The following is a 13,855-nucleotide window of genomic DNA, read 5'->3' as shown; positions in this document are numbered from 1 at the left end:
CCGTCCGGACTGCCATGGCCCTGTCCTGTTCAGCATCCGGCCGACTCCAAGCCACTCCGTTCCGGTTGCTGTCCGTCCCACGCCAGTCCCCGTGTCGCTGATGGGCTGGTCCGTCCGACGCCAAGCTCCCCGTGTCCTGTCAGCATTACCGGCCGACCTCCAGCACCTCGTCTCCGGTGGCGTGTCCGCCGACGCCAAGCTCCCCGTGTCCTGAATGGGCTGTCCGTCCGGACGCCAACTCCATGTCTGGTCCACGTGGAGGGGTCCCGCCAAGACTACGGGCTTCTGCCCGGGGGTCGCTGCCAAACCCCAGGTCCCTGAGCCGTTGGAGTCCCGCAGACTGCTCTTCTGCCGGGTCCTTGCCAACCCCATGTCCTGTGCGCGGTTGTTGATCGGTGTGCCGTTGGAGTCGGTCCTTCCACCAGGACTACTCTTCGGCCGGGGGTCCTGCCAACTCCATTGATCTTGCCAGGACGTTGGGAGGTTCCCGCCGGGACTACTCTTGCCGCTGGGGGTCCTGCCAACTCCATGTCCTGTCGCGTTGGGGATCCCGCAAGACTTGCTTTTCTGTCCGGGTGGTCCTGCTCAACTCCATGTCTTGCCACGTTGGAGTCCCGCCGACTGCTCTTCTGCGGGGTCCTGCCAACTCCATGTCTTGCCACGTGGAGCCCGCCGGGACTACTCTTCCGGGCTTGGGGGTCCTGCCAACTCCATTCCTGTCGCGTTGGGGATTCCGCCGACTTGCTCTCCTGCCGGCGGTCCTGCCAGTCCTGTGTCCTCTTCCATGGGTGGGATCTTGCCGACACCGGCTCCTGGACCGGCCTCCGGAGCTGTCTGGGTCTTCCACCCTCTCTCGACTCTGCCTTGCCCCGGCCGTCCGCCCGAGATTACCGTCCATGGGACTCTGGCCTTTGCCCCGGGGCCGTCGCCCAAATTCCCCTTTTTGAAACTCTTGCCTTGCCCCCGGGCCGGTCCGGCCCGAAATTTCCCTTTTTGAACATCTGCCTTGCCCCCCGTCCGCCCCAGACCCGTCCTCCAGACCCCTTGCACCCACCCTGCTGGATTTTGATTTTTTTTTGGGACATCTGGAATCCTCCCTGATGGGGTTATGTCACGGAATTCTCATGTTATGTCACGTTTATAGGTTTTGTAGGTTTGGGTGTTTTTTGCTGTTTTCCATGTCCATGTTTTCCTTTGGCGTTATTGTCTGGTCTTTTCCCTGTGTTTCTCTTGTCATTAGTTTTCCCTGGTGTGTCTAATTGTCTGATTATTCACCTGGCCCCTGTGTTTTCTCCTCCTCCTCACCTGTGTCTTGTTTGTGTGATTGAGTCTTGGTGGTATTTAAAGTTCTGGTTGGTCTGTCTGCTCTTGTCGGTTCGTCTTGTTCCCTGACTAGTTCTGCGGTGAGGTTCTGTTTGTCATTGTATAGAGATATATAGACCTTGAAATAAAGGAAGTTTCAGTTTATATTGCATTTGGGTCTCTGCTGTGTTTCTCAAACCGTGGACAAAATGTTTCATCGAAATACTTGCCATCATGGGACTACTCTTACTGTTTAACATTTTAGTTTCTTCATATTGAGGCTGAATAAAAATTCAAGGCTAAGTAATTAATGTAATGCTAACTAACGTGCTCGTACTAGCTAGGAGCCAACTTGATGATCCATGCACAACAGTGTATGTTACCTGGATATGTTTGATCCAGCGACTTCCTGGTCCCTTCATCAGTACGGGAAGGATTAGAACGAGCAACGAGATGATTACTGTTTGTGATTACAACCTGGTACAAAGACACAGGCATCTTGTAAAAGTTTTAATGTTATTTGAGGAAATCTCTATAAGGCTATTTATTGGAGGGAAGTTAATTCAGTTATGACCATCTTCTTCTTCTTTGCTTTAATTGCGAGTCGCCAGAACTTGGAGCATTATCGCCTATGACATCACTTTTACCGCGAACCCATAATGGGATCTGGGATTTTGTAGTCTTTCTAGTTGCTGGTATTTTTCATAGTCTTATATTTCAACCAGTTTTTACGACACAACTGCTGACTTCTTTGACATTGGTGGAAATATTTTTTTAAATTGACAAACATCATAGGCTGTATGTCGTAATTCGTGGCCACAATTCAAATGGGATTCAAAAGATAATTCCTTTCTCTCCCCACTACTTCAATGTATAATTTTTCCACAATTAATGGTTCCATGGATGCTCCCGGAAGGGAGGACTTCGCCTCTCTATTGAGAAGACGATCACTACGTGACAAAAGTTTTCAAAACCGATTTCTCTAGTCTTCGGTATTCTTATTTTAGTGTGGAGAATTGTTTGGGCAGCGTGAAAAGCGTGGAGATTGAGAGTTTTAGAAGCGGTGTGTCACATGCAGATGGGTGTGAGGAGTTGGCAACCCTGGGAGTAGTCTCTCTCCGTTGTGCGCTGCAATGTAATTGCTAATAATTGCTAATGCGAGGAGTAATAAAATGGCGGCTTCACCAAACTTTTTGGGGTTTTACGGGCGTCATTTGGTTTGGCAATCCGCAGCCAAGCAGAAATGGGGAAGCCTTTTTCTCCCCTGAAAGTGGTGTTGAACGCGAACTACTCTGGTTTGTGAAGTGCCTTATTGTCTCTGTGTTAGCTGATTTATTTTTGTACCAATTCTGTAAGTAGAGTATTAAACAATTACGTGAGTGTGGAGGGTATTAAATAAATTGGTCAGTAAGTCAGAGATGTGAACTATATTAACTTTTTGTTTTAAAACATTTTTTTATAAATGATTATGGGAAGTGCCCTTTTTCTCACTTGAGCACCCGCCCCTCAAAATGTCTGTGCACGTCCCTGGTTTTCACTATAAGTAAAAAATCCTTTTTGGACGGACACTATAATTTACAGTTTTTTACTATGTTCAATCTGAATCTTCTTTAAAATAAAAAACATCTATATTGTTCTGACTCTTCTACATCCAACTCACAGGTTTATCATTACTTTGAGGAAAAATATTATTAATGTAACCCTTTTAGAGGGGGAAGATATGGTCTTTTGTTCTGGGAATGTCATTTTCGAGCCTGAGACCTGAAAAACAGGCTCAGGGCTAAACAGGTTAAAATTATAAAAACGCTGCTGAAGTTAATCCAATGTTTCTGTGTCCCTTTGAAATTATTTCTGATAATCCATAAGTGTGAGGGAATGATTCTCGCCTGTTGACGTTTATGAGCAACCCTGAGTCTGTTATCTCTCTTAAGGAATGGGAGGCTCCAGCTATCTTGATAAACCAGTTTATTACTAGATTAAGATATCTTTGTGACCTTGTATAAACCCTATGCCCCGTCCTGCGTCCCGAGACCCTCAGAGGCATCACTGCTGGTCGTAAAAAAAAACCTGCATGAGGAGGTCAGGGTTGCAAAATCTGTCTGTTATTTTAGGTCAATGTTGAATTATTTGTTTCATTTATTCTTAAATCTATGTATTGTATCGTAATAATGAATAAAAATGTAATGTATTGAACAAATTCCGAAACAAAGCAGATAAGACAGAACTAGACTCAGACATAATACTAATTATTGTAGAAACCTTTTGCGCTGTTGCTTCAAAATGGAAACTTTGTTGATTATCTATTCCAACTGGCCACTGGAATCAGATCATTAATATAAGTTGAAGTTCAATTACAGTTTTAGATATAGTTTAACATTCTTTATTAAACTGCTTCAAATTATTTCTCGTATCAACCAATTGGTCTCCATAGACATTACTAAAATTCTAATAGTTGTTAAACTACTGACACATTTTCTTTTCAAAATATTTTTATTAATTTTCTTGTTCAACACAGAAATCCCACAAATTGGCCAAAACAGTGTCACAATGCAGTGAGTTGTACAAACATGTAGCATTACATAAAAAAAGTTTAGAAATTTTATAGAAAAAAGGAAAATAAAAACACCACTAGATGGCCCATCCCTCCCCATCCCTCCCCATTCCAGTGGATGATCAAACTAATTATATAGCACATTGTCCAGAGTAGAGAATATAATTAATATATGTTATTGTATATTACAATAGAGTCACACTGTTTCCATGTCAAGGGCCAAGTAACCACATCAAGTTACTTTGGTCTTATTAAAGTAAGCCAAAAAGGGACCCCAGGTCTTATAGAATTTATCATCAGAGCCTCTGATTGAGAAGCGCAGCTTCTCTAAGTTAAGGCAGGACATTATGTCCCGAAGCCATTGATTGCATGTGGGCGGGGCAGCGTCCTTCCATTTAAGTAGAATTGCACGTCTGGCCAGAAGCAAGGAAAAGGCAATCATGCGGCGTTCTGAGGGCGTCAAGTGCAGCACACCTACAGTGGTTGTACCAAACATAGCTAGCAGGGGGTCCGGGTCTTGTTTTTGATTTAGGATGTTGAACAAGGTAAGGAAAACGTCTCCCCAGAATTCCTGTAGGCGGGGGCATAGCCAGTACATATGAAAGAGGGTAGCAACATTGTTTTTACATTTATCGCAAGTAGGGTTCACATCTGGGAAGAAGCTGGACAGTTTAGCCTTTGAAATATGTGTACTATCTTAAACTGTATAAGGCAGTGTCTTGCACAGAGTGAAGATTTATGAATTGATGTGAGGATTGACTGGATATAACTTCTGATTGAGTGGAATGAAATACATTCTATATTTATAATAAATGAATACCTGAATATGTAGACTGTAAACAGATGTAGGAGTCCTACACATAAGTAGGTGAGGAAGAGCCCACAATCCAAAAACCCTTTGTGTAGGTATGGTGGGCAAGAGGGCCAAAAAGCCTGAGGGACAACACACATGTTAGCACATTTACACATTGACTCCTTAAAACTAAATCCTGAACTTCTATGCTTCTCACCCGCAGACCACCACTCTGATCGGCCTGCTGAAGACGGCCCGCCTCCTGCGGCTGGTGCGAGTGGCGCGTAAGCTTGACCGGTACTCAGAGTACGGAGCTGCCGTGCTCATGCTGCTCATGTGCATCTTTGCCCTCATCGCCCATTGGCTGGCCTGCATCTGGTACGCCATTGGAAACGTGGAGAAGCCTTACCTGGAGCACAAGATCGGCTGGCTGGACAACCTGGGGGTGTCCATAGGTGAACTCCCTTGTTTTGTTTGAATTTGAAACTAAGCGGGTTAGTACAGACGCTCATTTCCACCAGTAAAAGAAAAATAATATGATGAAAACGTGGCTTTGTGAAGAAAAAGAAAGATCCTGTTACTCATTATAATGAGAAAGAAGAAAGGTTATTATTTTCAGATATTCATTTATACTTTTTTGAAAGTTTGTCTTTATAAGGGCTCTCTTTATCATTCAAATGTAATGTCACTTTTGCTGTCAAACACAAATGTGGTCAAATATGTATGTACTGTTTCATTTTTCCTTATTGTAGGGAAGAAATACAACTACAGTGACCCCAGCTCAGGCCCCTCCATCAAGGATAAGTACGTCACCGCTCTCTACTTCACCTTCAGCAGTCTGACAAGCGTGGGCTTTGGGAACGTCTCCCCCAACACCAACTCTGAGAAGATCTTCTCCATCTGCGTCATGCTCATCGGATGTGAGTGACAGCTGCGTCCCAGTACATGTAGTATTTTAATCCTGTTAGAACAGAACCCTCCTGGAATTAGGGTTTTATTGAGGAAGCCTCAAACTGTAATTTTTCTAGCTAAATACGCAAAATTAAACATGATCATTTTGAAAGTAGGGTTTAGGGCTAGGCTTAAGGTGTGTTTTAAATGTACTACCATCCCCCCCGGTAATATGTATTGCATTCCCAGCGTGTTAAAACTTTTACATAAAACCGGGTAGGTCTTTCCTTGAGATAATGTTATACCCAGGAAGTCATGTGGCAGCAGGAACATGGTTTTGTGCGGTATTAAGAGAGGAAGTAGGGGGAACTGTATGTGCATCTTTAGCCGCCAGCTCAACCGTCACCTGTATGGCTTCTCTCCCAGCTCTAATGTACGCCAGCATCTTTGGGAACGTGTCCGCCATCATCCAGAGGTTGTACTCAGGTACGGCCAGGTATCACCTGCAGATGCTACGTGTCAAAGAATTCATCCGCTTCCACCAGATCCCAAACCCCCTGAGGCAGAGGCTGGAGGAGTACTTCCAACACGCCTGGACATACACCAACGGCATCGACATGAACATGGTATGAGAGGACTGTGTTTGCCTTTTACTTAACATTTTCACAATGGTAACAAATTATAATGTGTTGTTCCTTTCTTCTGCTGCTTCTTCTCTCTTTCCAATTTCATGAGTGTCCAATATCTTGTCCGAAAATGCTTTTAGCCCATCGTGAAGCAATGTCACTGACATAGTGAGATGATTCATCATGATCATACTGTTCAGCCATAGCCCCAGTTACTGCTACAGTGACTTTGCTCATCATGATACTGTTCAAGGTACTTATATAAGTTTGTCTTTTCCATGTCTGCCTCATGTCTAATGGAATGACCCCACCACTCTGGTAAGAGCAGGAGGTACATGTGTTAACGCAACTAATGTTGAAATGAGTGTTCCTCTAGCTGTGTTTGATACTAGTATTCAAATGTTACATTTTTAGAAAGAAAACATAGCATTGCAGTGTTAATATTAGTATTTATTGTCCCAACACGCATGGAATTGTTCCCTCAGTGTGTTATCTGTACATACATTAACACATACTGTAAACAGTAGCTGTGAGCCTGCATCATAGATTGACAGTGTCAACGTTTGCATGCTGCAGACAACAGACTAAAGTTTCACACAGGCCACATTATTGTCGGTAGCTTGCCTCGAGGTCCCCTTTGCATGTATTCAAACACAACCCCATGATATTCATCTGGTACCAGAGACAGAGTGAATCACGCCTGTGAGAGTGGGCACAGCCTCGCCGGGCGCTGCCAGCCTTCCCTCCCACTGTGGGAGGCTTGGCAGCACGCTCCGCGGTGGCACCTGCGCTTGCCAAATGTTGTTCAGTCTTTCCTTTCCAAATCTACCGTAATTTTGTTTTTGAAATACAGTAAAAGCCTGTCCGAGCCAGAGAAACAGTTGAGGCGACATTTGTTTTTCTGTTCTCTTGTCACGAGCGCATTGTATCTCATGTGTAAATGAAAAAGATAATGTGTTTTGTGTTTTGGATATCCCTTATGTGTCCTCGAAGGCCCTCTCCACCTATCAGTGTCTGTTATGGTGTTAAAGTTTGTAAAGAAAGTTCTCGTTGTCCGGGGATCATTAGCTGTTTTGTCAGGGGTCACTGTATCCTTGTCTTAAAGGGTTAAGTGTATTATAAGTCTATTTTTATATCCTCACAAAAAAATAAATGTATAGAAATAGATTCATTTTATATAGAAGACGATTAGAGCCACATGTGAATTGTTTTTTAAATCTTATTAACATTTAAAGAAATGTTGAGTTTCAAGATTAAGGTCAGAATGAAGCAAATTAAATAACACCTGGCAATAATCCTTCCAAAATATCTTGAGGTACTCCTTGGCTAACTTGGAAGATGTATTATTTCTATTTGTTAACCAATACCGGATCATGGGTCAGAGTGTTGTTGTTTTTTTTTCAATATTAATTATTTGAGACAAAATTGAATAGTGTTGCCTTTTGGTTTTACACATACCATACTGTGTTGAAAGACTGTTTCCCCTGCAGTGTATGTTAGGTTTTGAGAAGAAGGAAAGAACACAAGTGGCAATTGTATTACATTTCTCTGGAAAGATTTGACCTGCAACTTCACCCCAAAACCACAATTCAACACACATTCTAAATCCCAGCGCACCAAAGCTTTTAAAGACGTTTTCTTAAGAATAATATCTTCTTCCACATGACATAACCGTGTCCGCTTCGACCCACAGGTCCTGAAGGGTTTCCCAGAGTGCCTGCAGGCCGATATCTGCCTCCACCTCAACAAGAACCTCCTGGAGGGCTGTAAGGCGTTCCAGGGAGCCACAAAGGGCTGCCTCCGGGCCCTGGCCATGAGGTTCAAGACCACCCATGCCCCCCCTGGAGACACCCTCGTCCACAGTGGAGATGTGCTTACTGCCCTTTACTTTGTGTCCCGCGGCTCCATCGAAATCCTCAAAGATGACGTTGTGGTGGCCATCCTAGGTGGGTCTACTGTACACTTTCACTATGACTCAGTAGTTAGTATGTTTTCTTCTGTCTAATTAATACGTGTGTTCATGCCTTTTGGCCCTGGCATTATATCTAGCATGCATCTGTGAATTCAGCCACTGTAAGCTAGGTATTCTTGGTACACACAGATATTTCAAAAAACATCCAGCAGTTTGTCAGTCTGCAGGATGGAAGGAATACCAATGCTGAGTAATGAATAAACTAAGTGACATTCATTCACAGACACACTTCTAATTAACCCAGCCAATGCTGTTGTTGAGCCAGTACGCTACTCAAAAGCCCTTCCACTAACAACACAGAAGTCCTTTCATGAGCCTGGCTAGCTTTGCCTGAACTCACCTCCATTAGAGCAGACCGAGATGTGCCAACAAAATGAAGATGGCTCCGTTGTGCTGTGATAGTTGGAAGCTGCGATCCCTAGTGGGTATGTTGTAATAAGTCACTTCAAAGAACACGGTGATTGCTTGCCGCCTCACAGTCGTGCCTCAGATGAAGGGAGAGGACAGGGAAGAGTGGGGGAGGACACATGGTGGCACGAGGGGAACAGAGGATCTGTGTGGAGGAAAAAAGAGATAGCATGATTGCTTTCAAATGGAGATGGATGGTGATAGAAGCAGGGAGGGATGGAGAGCTGTGGGCGGAGAGAAGAAAAGAGAGGGAAAGAAGAGGAAGAGAGTTAAAGTGGAGTGGCAGAGGGAGAGAGGAAGTAAGTGAGGGTGTCACATGGTTGTCACTGTGGTGGGATGCAGTGGTTGAGAACAGGTGCCAATGAATATCGACATGAAAATCAAAACCCATCCACCTTTCCGCAGCCTGCAGGAAACTCTTTCCAAGCCTTTCATTCATTAGTTTCCTTTTAATGACTTGTCATGCAGCCAATAAGGTTTGGCGAAAAGCCGTGGCATAATAGGGTCATGATGATCGAGTAGCATGGATGTGGAAGTTGTAGGTCACACCTCACTCTGCACATTTTCTGTAGTACAATAATGGAACTGCTCATTATTCAATTGTCACACTAGCGTGCCAATACTCCAGTTGTAGTAAGTGTCATGTGACAATGCTTTGAGCATGATAATCGTGACCCTCTGCCAACTATCTAAATACATATCAGTGTGTGAAGATTTCCTAATTTATAAGACCTGGTCAAATATGTATTTATTTGCAGAGCCGTTCTTTATGAAACGCCAAAGAGGTCAGTATTAAAGAGTAGAAAATACTTTGTTAGATAGATGATCCCCGACCTGACAGATACTGCACTCCAGCACGCACTGTAAACCCCGTGGCCATTCCATGTAGGTCATTACACACTAAACAGAGGCAGGAATGTTTGGCCTGTGTGACTTCCATGCGGACACATTGTGTAAATCCTTTTTTAGATGACTGTGAAGCCCTTTAGCCTCTTTAACATACTCACGCTCCTCTGTCAGGTGGCGCGTCTCCTTATAGGTCATCAAATACTGTCCAACTACATCATCTCCTAGCAACTATAGGTGTTGTTACTTAAGAAGCCAAGAATAGACGGAGAAGAGAGAACAGCTTAGGGCAGGATTGAGTCCAGCTTATTTTCTGCAAGTTTCCAAAATCCATTTGACAAAAAGCATTGCTTTTTGTCACTTGAAGGCTAGCAACTTTTGGGTCAGCCTACAACATTACATCATCACTGCAACACTCTATATGATTATCTATGAGTAGTCAGTAACTTTTTTTTTATTGCTAACCCTCCCCCCCCCCCCATCAGGTAAGAACGACATTTTTGGCGAGATGATCCATCTGTTCTCCAAGTCGGGGAAATCCTGTGCAGACGTGCGGGCGCTGAGCTACTGCGACCTCCACACCATCCAGAGGGAGGAGATCCTGGAGGTGCTCGACATGTATCCAGAGTTCGCAGACCAATTCCTCAAAAATCTGGAGCTGACCTTTGACCTCCGTGATGACAAGGTTATAGCATGGGGATCAATTCTTGTCTCTGATTATAACACTCAAGGAGGCAGTGAAGTGTATTGGAGGCTTTTATGTCAAATCAATCTTTGCAATTGACTGTACAATCCTAGTAGAGAAGATTTACTTGAATTAAATAATAATTTCCATGTACCATATCCATGCCATGTCCATTTCAATTGGATGAAAGGCTTTCTTAATCATTCTCTTCATGGTCGTGGGAAGGAAAGCACACGAGCCAATTTAGACATTTTCTTTAATCTGCCATTGGCTGCTAGAAAAGAGAGATAGAGAGTATTAGGGTGGGGTGGACATGATGTAGACTGTAATTATGATGAAATGGGTGAAGTGGAAGGATGTGTTAGGCCTGAGGCATGAACATGAACACACATCTTTCAGATGTTTTAATTATCTTTAAAAACGGAGCAAGGAGTTCACTTTCCGTTATTTATTGAGTGTAAAGTAGACAGGCAGGCATAGGAGAAGCTTCTCGTAGGATTAATTAAAAACAGGATGGTGCTCCAACAAACGTGGAAGCAGTTTTTGTGTTCCTGACACAATGAAGAAAGTGTGGCACATTTAAGTCTGTTAGGTTGTTATTGTAGAAGTAGGAGTAGAGGTGACTTTGGCTAGTTATTTATTTCCCTATGCAGACACAGAAAATATATTTATGTCCCATACACATGTGCATAAGTATGTGTCGTTATATTTAACGTGCTCCTGATCAGACATTGTCCCTTTACAGGCGACAGGCCTCCAAGCAGCTGACTCTAATATGGAGGACAATGAGTGTCGGAGACGAGTGTCCTACAAAAGGAAAAGCTCCACAGGTGAGCCTGAGAATCAACATCACTCCTGGGTAACACTTTGTAATAACTCTCATTAATACATGGTCAAATAATAACTCATTGACTTAAGTAAATAGCAGTTTTACTTTTTTAAATCAATTAAATAATCCTTAAAGGTAAACAACAATGCTAAATCTTATTGTATGTTAACTGTTTATGGTTGCACACAATATTATAAAATATAAATATATAAATATAATATAAATTCGAATCTTAAATCTAGATTGCACCACTCTCACCGCCGTTAGAAAGTAGCAAGCAACTTACTGAAGCAAGTGCAATTATGGAGGGTGGAGTATTTAATCAAAAATAATTGTACTAAACTTCCGCTACAGCAGCAACAACAAATAAAATCTGATGACAGGCCAATGCCCAAACTGGGGCTGTGTACAGCGAGGAAAAAAGGAGCGAATCGGACGTAAATCGTTAAAGGTCTCCTGATTTAGTTTGTGAATGAATACTTATTAGAGTTTCGGCTGGAGAGGGCTTGCGGACCTGTCGGTTAGATAACAGGCGTGTGTAAGTCCTGCATCTGTATGATACAAATGTGTGTAAAATGATACCGGGTGCTGTAATCACTCATCTGGTTACGTTAACCTTGACACCACACCCCTGACCCAAAAGAAAGGATGTATTATTGGCTTCCCCTAATTTTTTTCCCACGCCACGCTAATGTGATACTGGACAGTTTTTCAATGGGTGCACGATAAACGGCAACATACAAATGAATGTAAATAAATAGACCAAATAATCGATCAACGCTCTCTGTCTAATATGTTCGCTAGCTGTTAGTGTTGTTGCACCTCGCACTATGTTTTGTGGGTGACGGGAGGCGTGTGGGATATGGTGGTGTCGTGTGGTGTGGTCGTGTTGCAGAACAAGGAATTCACAGTGGACATTCTGTTGTCTTGTTGTAGTGGTTCTTGCTTTGAGGTTGCTTGGGTTAAAGTGCTTATGTTGGGTTAGACAGGGAGGAGATTTTGAGATGGCGGGTTGTCGGTTAGGGGTGAGTACGAGAAGTGGTTTACACGAGAGAGAGATGTGGTGTACTTAATTGTGGCGTTGGTGGGTCATAGAAACAGAAAGGATGAGAGATGGTATTTCCTTTGGTAATTTTGATCGGATCTAAAATTCTGGTATTTCTTTGAGTCCGTCAAATATCGAATGCAGATGTCAGATTGGGTGTGATATGATAGAGCAAGAATAAAATTTTTATACAACATTGGACATTAGGACGACATTTTTGGGGTAAATTTTTTTTAGACATTTTCAGAAATAAATTACATTGACATTTGGCCTTATGTCAATTGATAGGCTAATGTATGCAGTTGGGGGAAGGTAGCTTACATTGAGGGGCAATGACGAGGGTTCGCACACTTAGTGTGTCACCGCCGACCGGGTATCCCCGCTATCCGCGTCGGGACGGGGATTTGTGTGTGTTTTTGTAATAAGTAATAATTGCTTATTAGTGATTATTAATTAATGATAGTTAACAGTATAGAAAACACAAATTTTATACTTTAGTGGGTCTTTATACCAACATTTTAGACTAAATTTTTATTAACCGCGTATATATGCGAAAGATCACGTGACATACTGACTTGCAAGTCACGACGCCCACTACCTCTTTAGCGGGGGGTTGCCTCCGCAGGCAAAGGCATGGTTCGCATTGGTTAACCGACTTATTTGCGTGATGACTTGGGCGCGAGTACAGGGATTTTGTGGGGGCATCGGACTGATGGGAGTCGGTAGGGAGTGTTGTTATGGTCTCCCCGGCTAACAAGAATAGCGCGGGTTCATTGCGTTGACGGATGCGCTCGACCTCCTGCGGGTGAGTCGCTAAGGCGCACGGAGCTGGGCGGTCCTCAACCTATCTTGGGTCCGTATAAAATAGTTTTATTACTGCAAAGACCCGAAAACTCAACCGAACAAACGGTACTGCTCTTACTGAGAAAGGTCAGTTGGACCTTAAAGTGCCCCTTAACCACGCCTAAAACAAAGGGGAGGGACGTGTGACCTCCTCGTGGACTTCTGCGTGGGCGGCGCGAAAAATGTTCCGGTAGTTTCTGCATGTGGTGAACTAAGGAATTCTTTGATTCTTATTAACGTCACGCGTAACGAAAAATAGCTTTGCCAATAGTTCGACAGCCCCGTTATACTTTCTTTTTATGGTGAGATTAAATTTATCAAACATAATCATATGATAGTTGTTATTACTAGCAGAGATTTTATTTCATCAGGGANACAAAATTATAAAAGTGCCAGTCAAAGGTCTTCTTTGCTATTTATTGAGCTTTAAAACAAATGAATAATGACTCTATATAATATAATAATACAATACACGGAGCCTCTCTTTTTCCTCCCACTCTTCTGACATAGTCAGTGTCTGTCTCATGCAGCAGCTGATCCAGTAATGAGTAACCCGACAGTAAAAATAAACATATTTATAACTAGTTTAGGTAGTTTGAGAGGTAATTAAAAATAACTAAGGGTGATGATCTGACTTGAAGTGTGTGTTTTGCTCCGTTCACCGCTGCATCACAGCGGGAGGAGCTGCAGGTGAGCAGAGCTGCGTGTCTCCGTCCCGTCAGATTAGACTCACTCGCGTTTATGTCCATATCGAGAGAAAGATAAATAATCTGAATTCAGTGTACGGTTTACTTTGATGCGGGGGTGAGCAGCAGAGGTGGGGTGAGGCGGGGCTATTGCGTCATCATTATCAGAAAATGATCGTATCGGGCGCACACACGGAGCCGTTGGACCCCCAGAGCGTTGCGTATGCCGTTCTATCAATATATATCGGCAAACGACCGTTTTCGTCCTTGTGGGGCCGGGGCCTTAGTGACGTCAATAGGCCCCGGAAGAACACAATGGAAAAAGAGAAATCTCCAACGAGGCGTTCTGGGGCAGCAAAGACAGGTATTTTCTGTGTT

General features: G+C 43.4%; 1 protein-coding gene across 1 annotated transcript in view; it reads left to right on the top strand.

Annotated features, from left to right (window-relative positions):
* Positions 1-13,855, top strand: part of kcnh7 (potassium channel, voltage gated eag related subfamily H, member 7) — a 39,605-nt gene that overhangs the window by 11,312 nt on the left and 14,438 nt on the right. The window contains exons 3-8 of the mRNA XM_010781503.1: positions 4,870-5,101; positions 5,399-5,566; positions 5,964-6,163; positions 7,857-8,109; positions 9,875-10,074; positions 10,820-10,904. Coding sequence (XP_010779805.1) covers positions 4,870-5,101; positions 5,399-5,566; positions 5,964-6,163; positions 7,857-8,109; positions 9,875-10,074; positions 10,820-10,904 — 1,138 coding nt within the window. The remainder of the gene's footprint in view (positions 1-4,869; positions 5,102-5,398; positions 5,567-5,963; positions 6,164-7,856; positions 8,110-9,874; positions 10,075-10,819; positions 10,905-13,855) is intronic.

The sequence above is a fragment of the Notothenia coriiceps genome, unplaced genomic scaffold (assembly GCF_000735185.1).
Source record: "Notothenia coriiceps isolate Sejong01 unplaced genomic scaffold, NC01 NC01_scaffold00000492, whole genome shotgun sequence".
In the NCBI taxonomy this organism is placed as follows: domain Eukaryota; kingdom Metazoa; phylum Chordata; class Actinopteri; order Perciformes; family Nototheniidae; genus Notothenia; species Notothenia coriiceps.
This window is presented reverse-complemented; position numbering and strand designations above follow the sequence as displayed.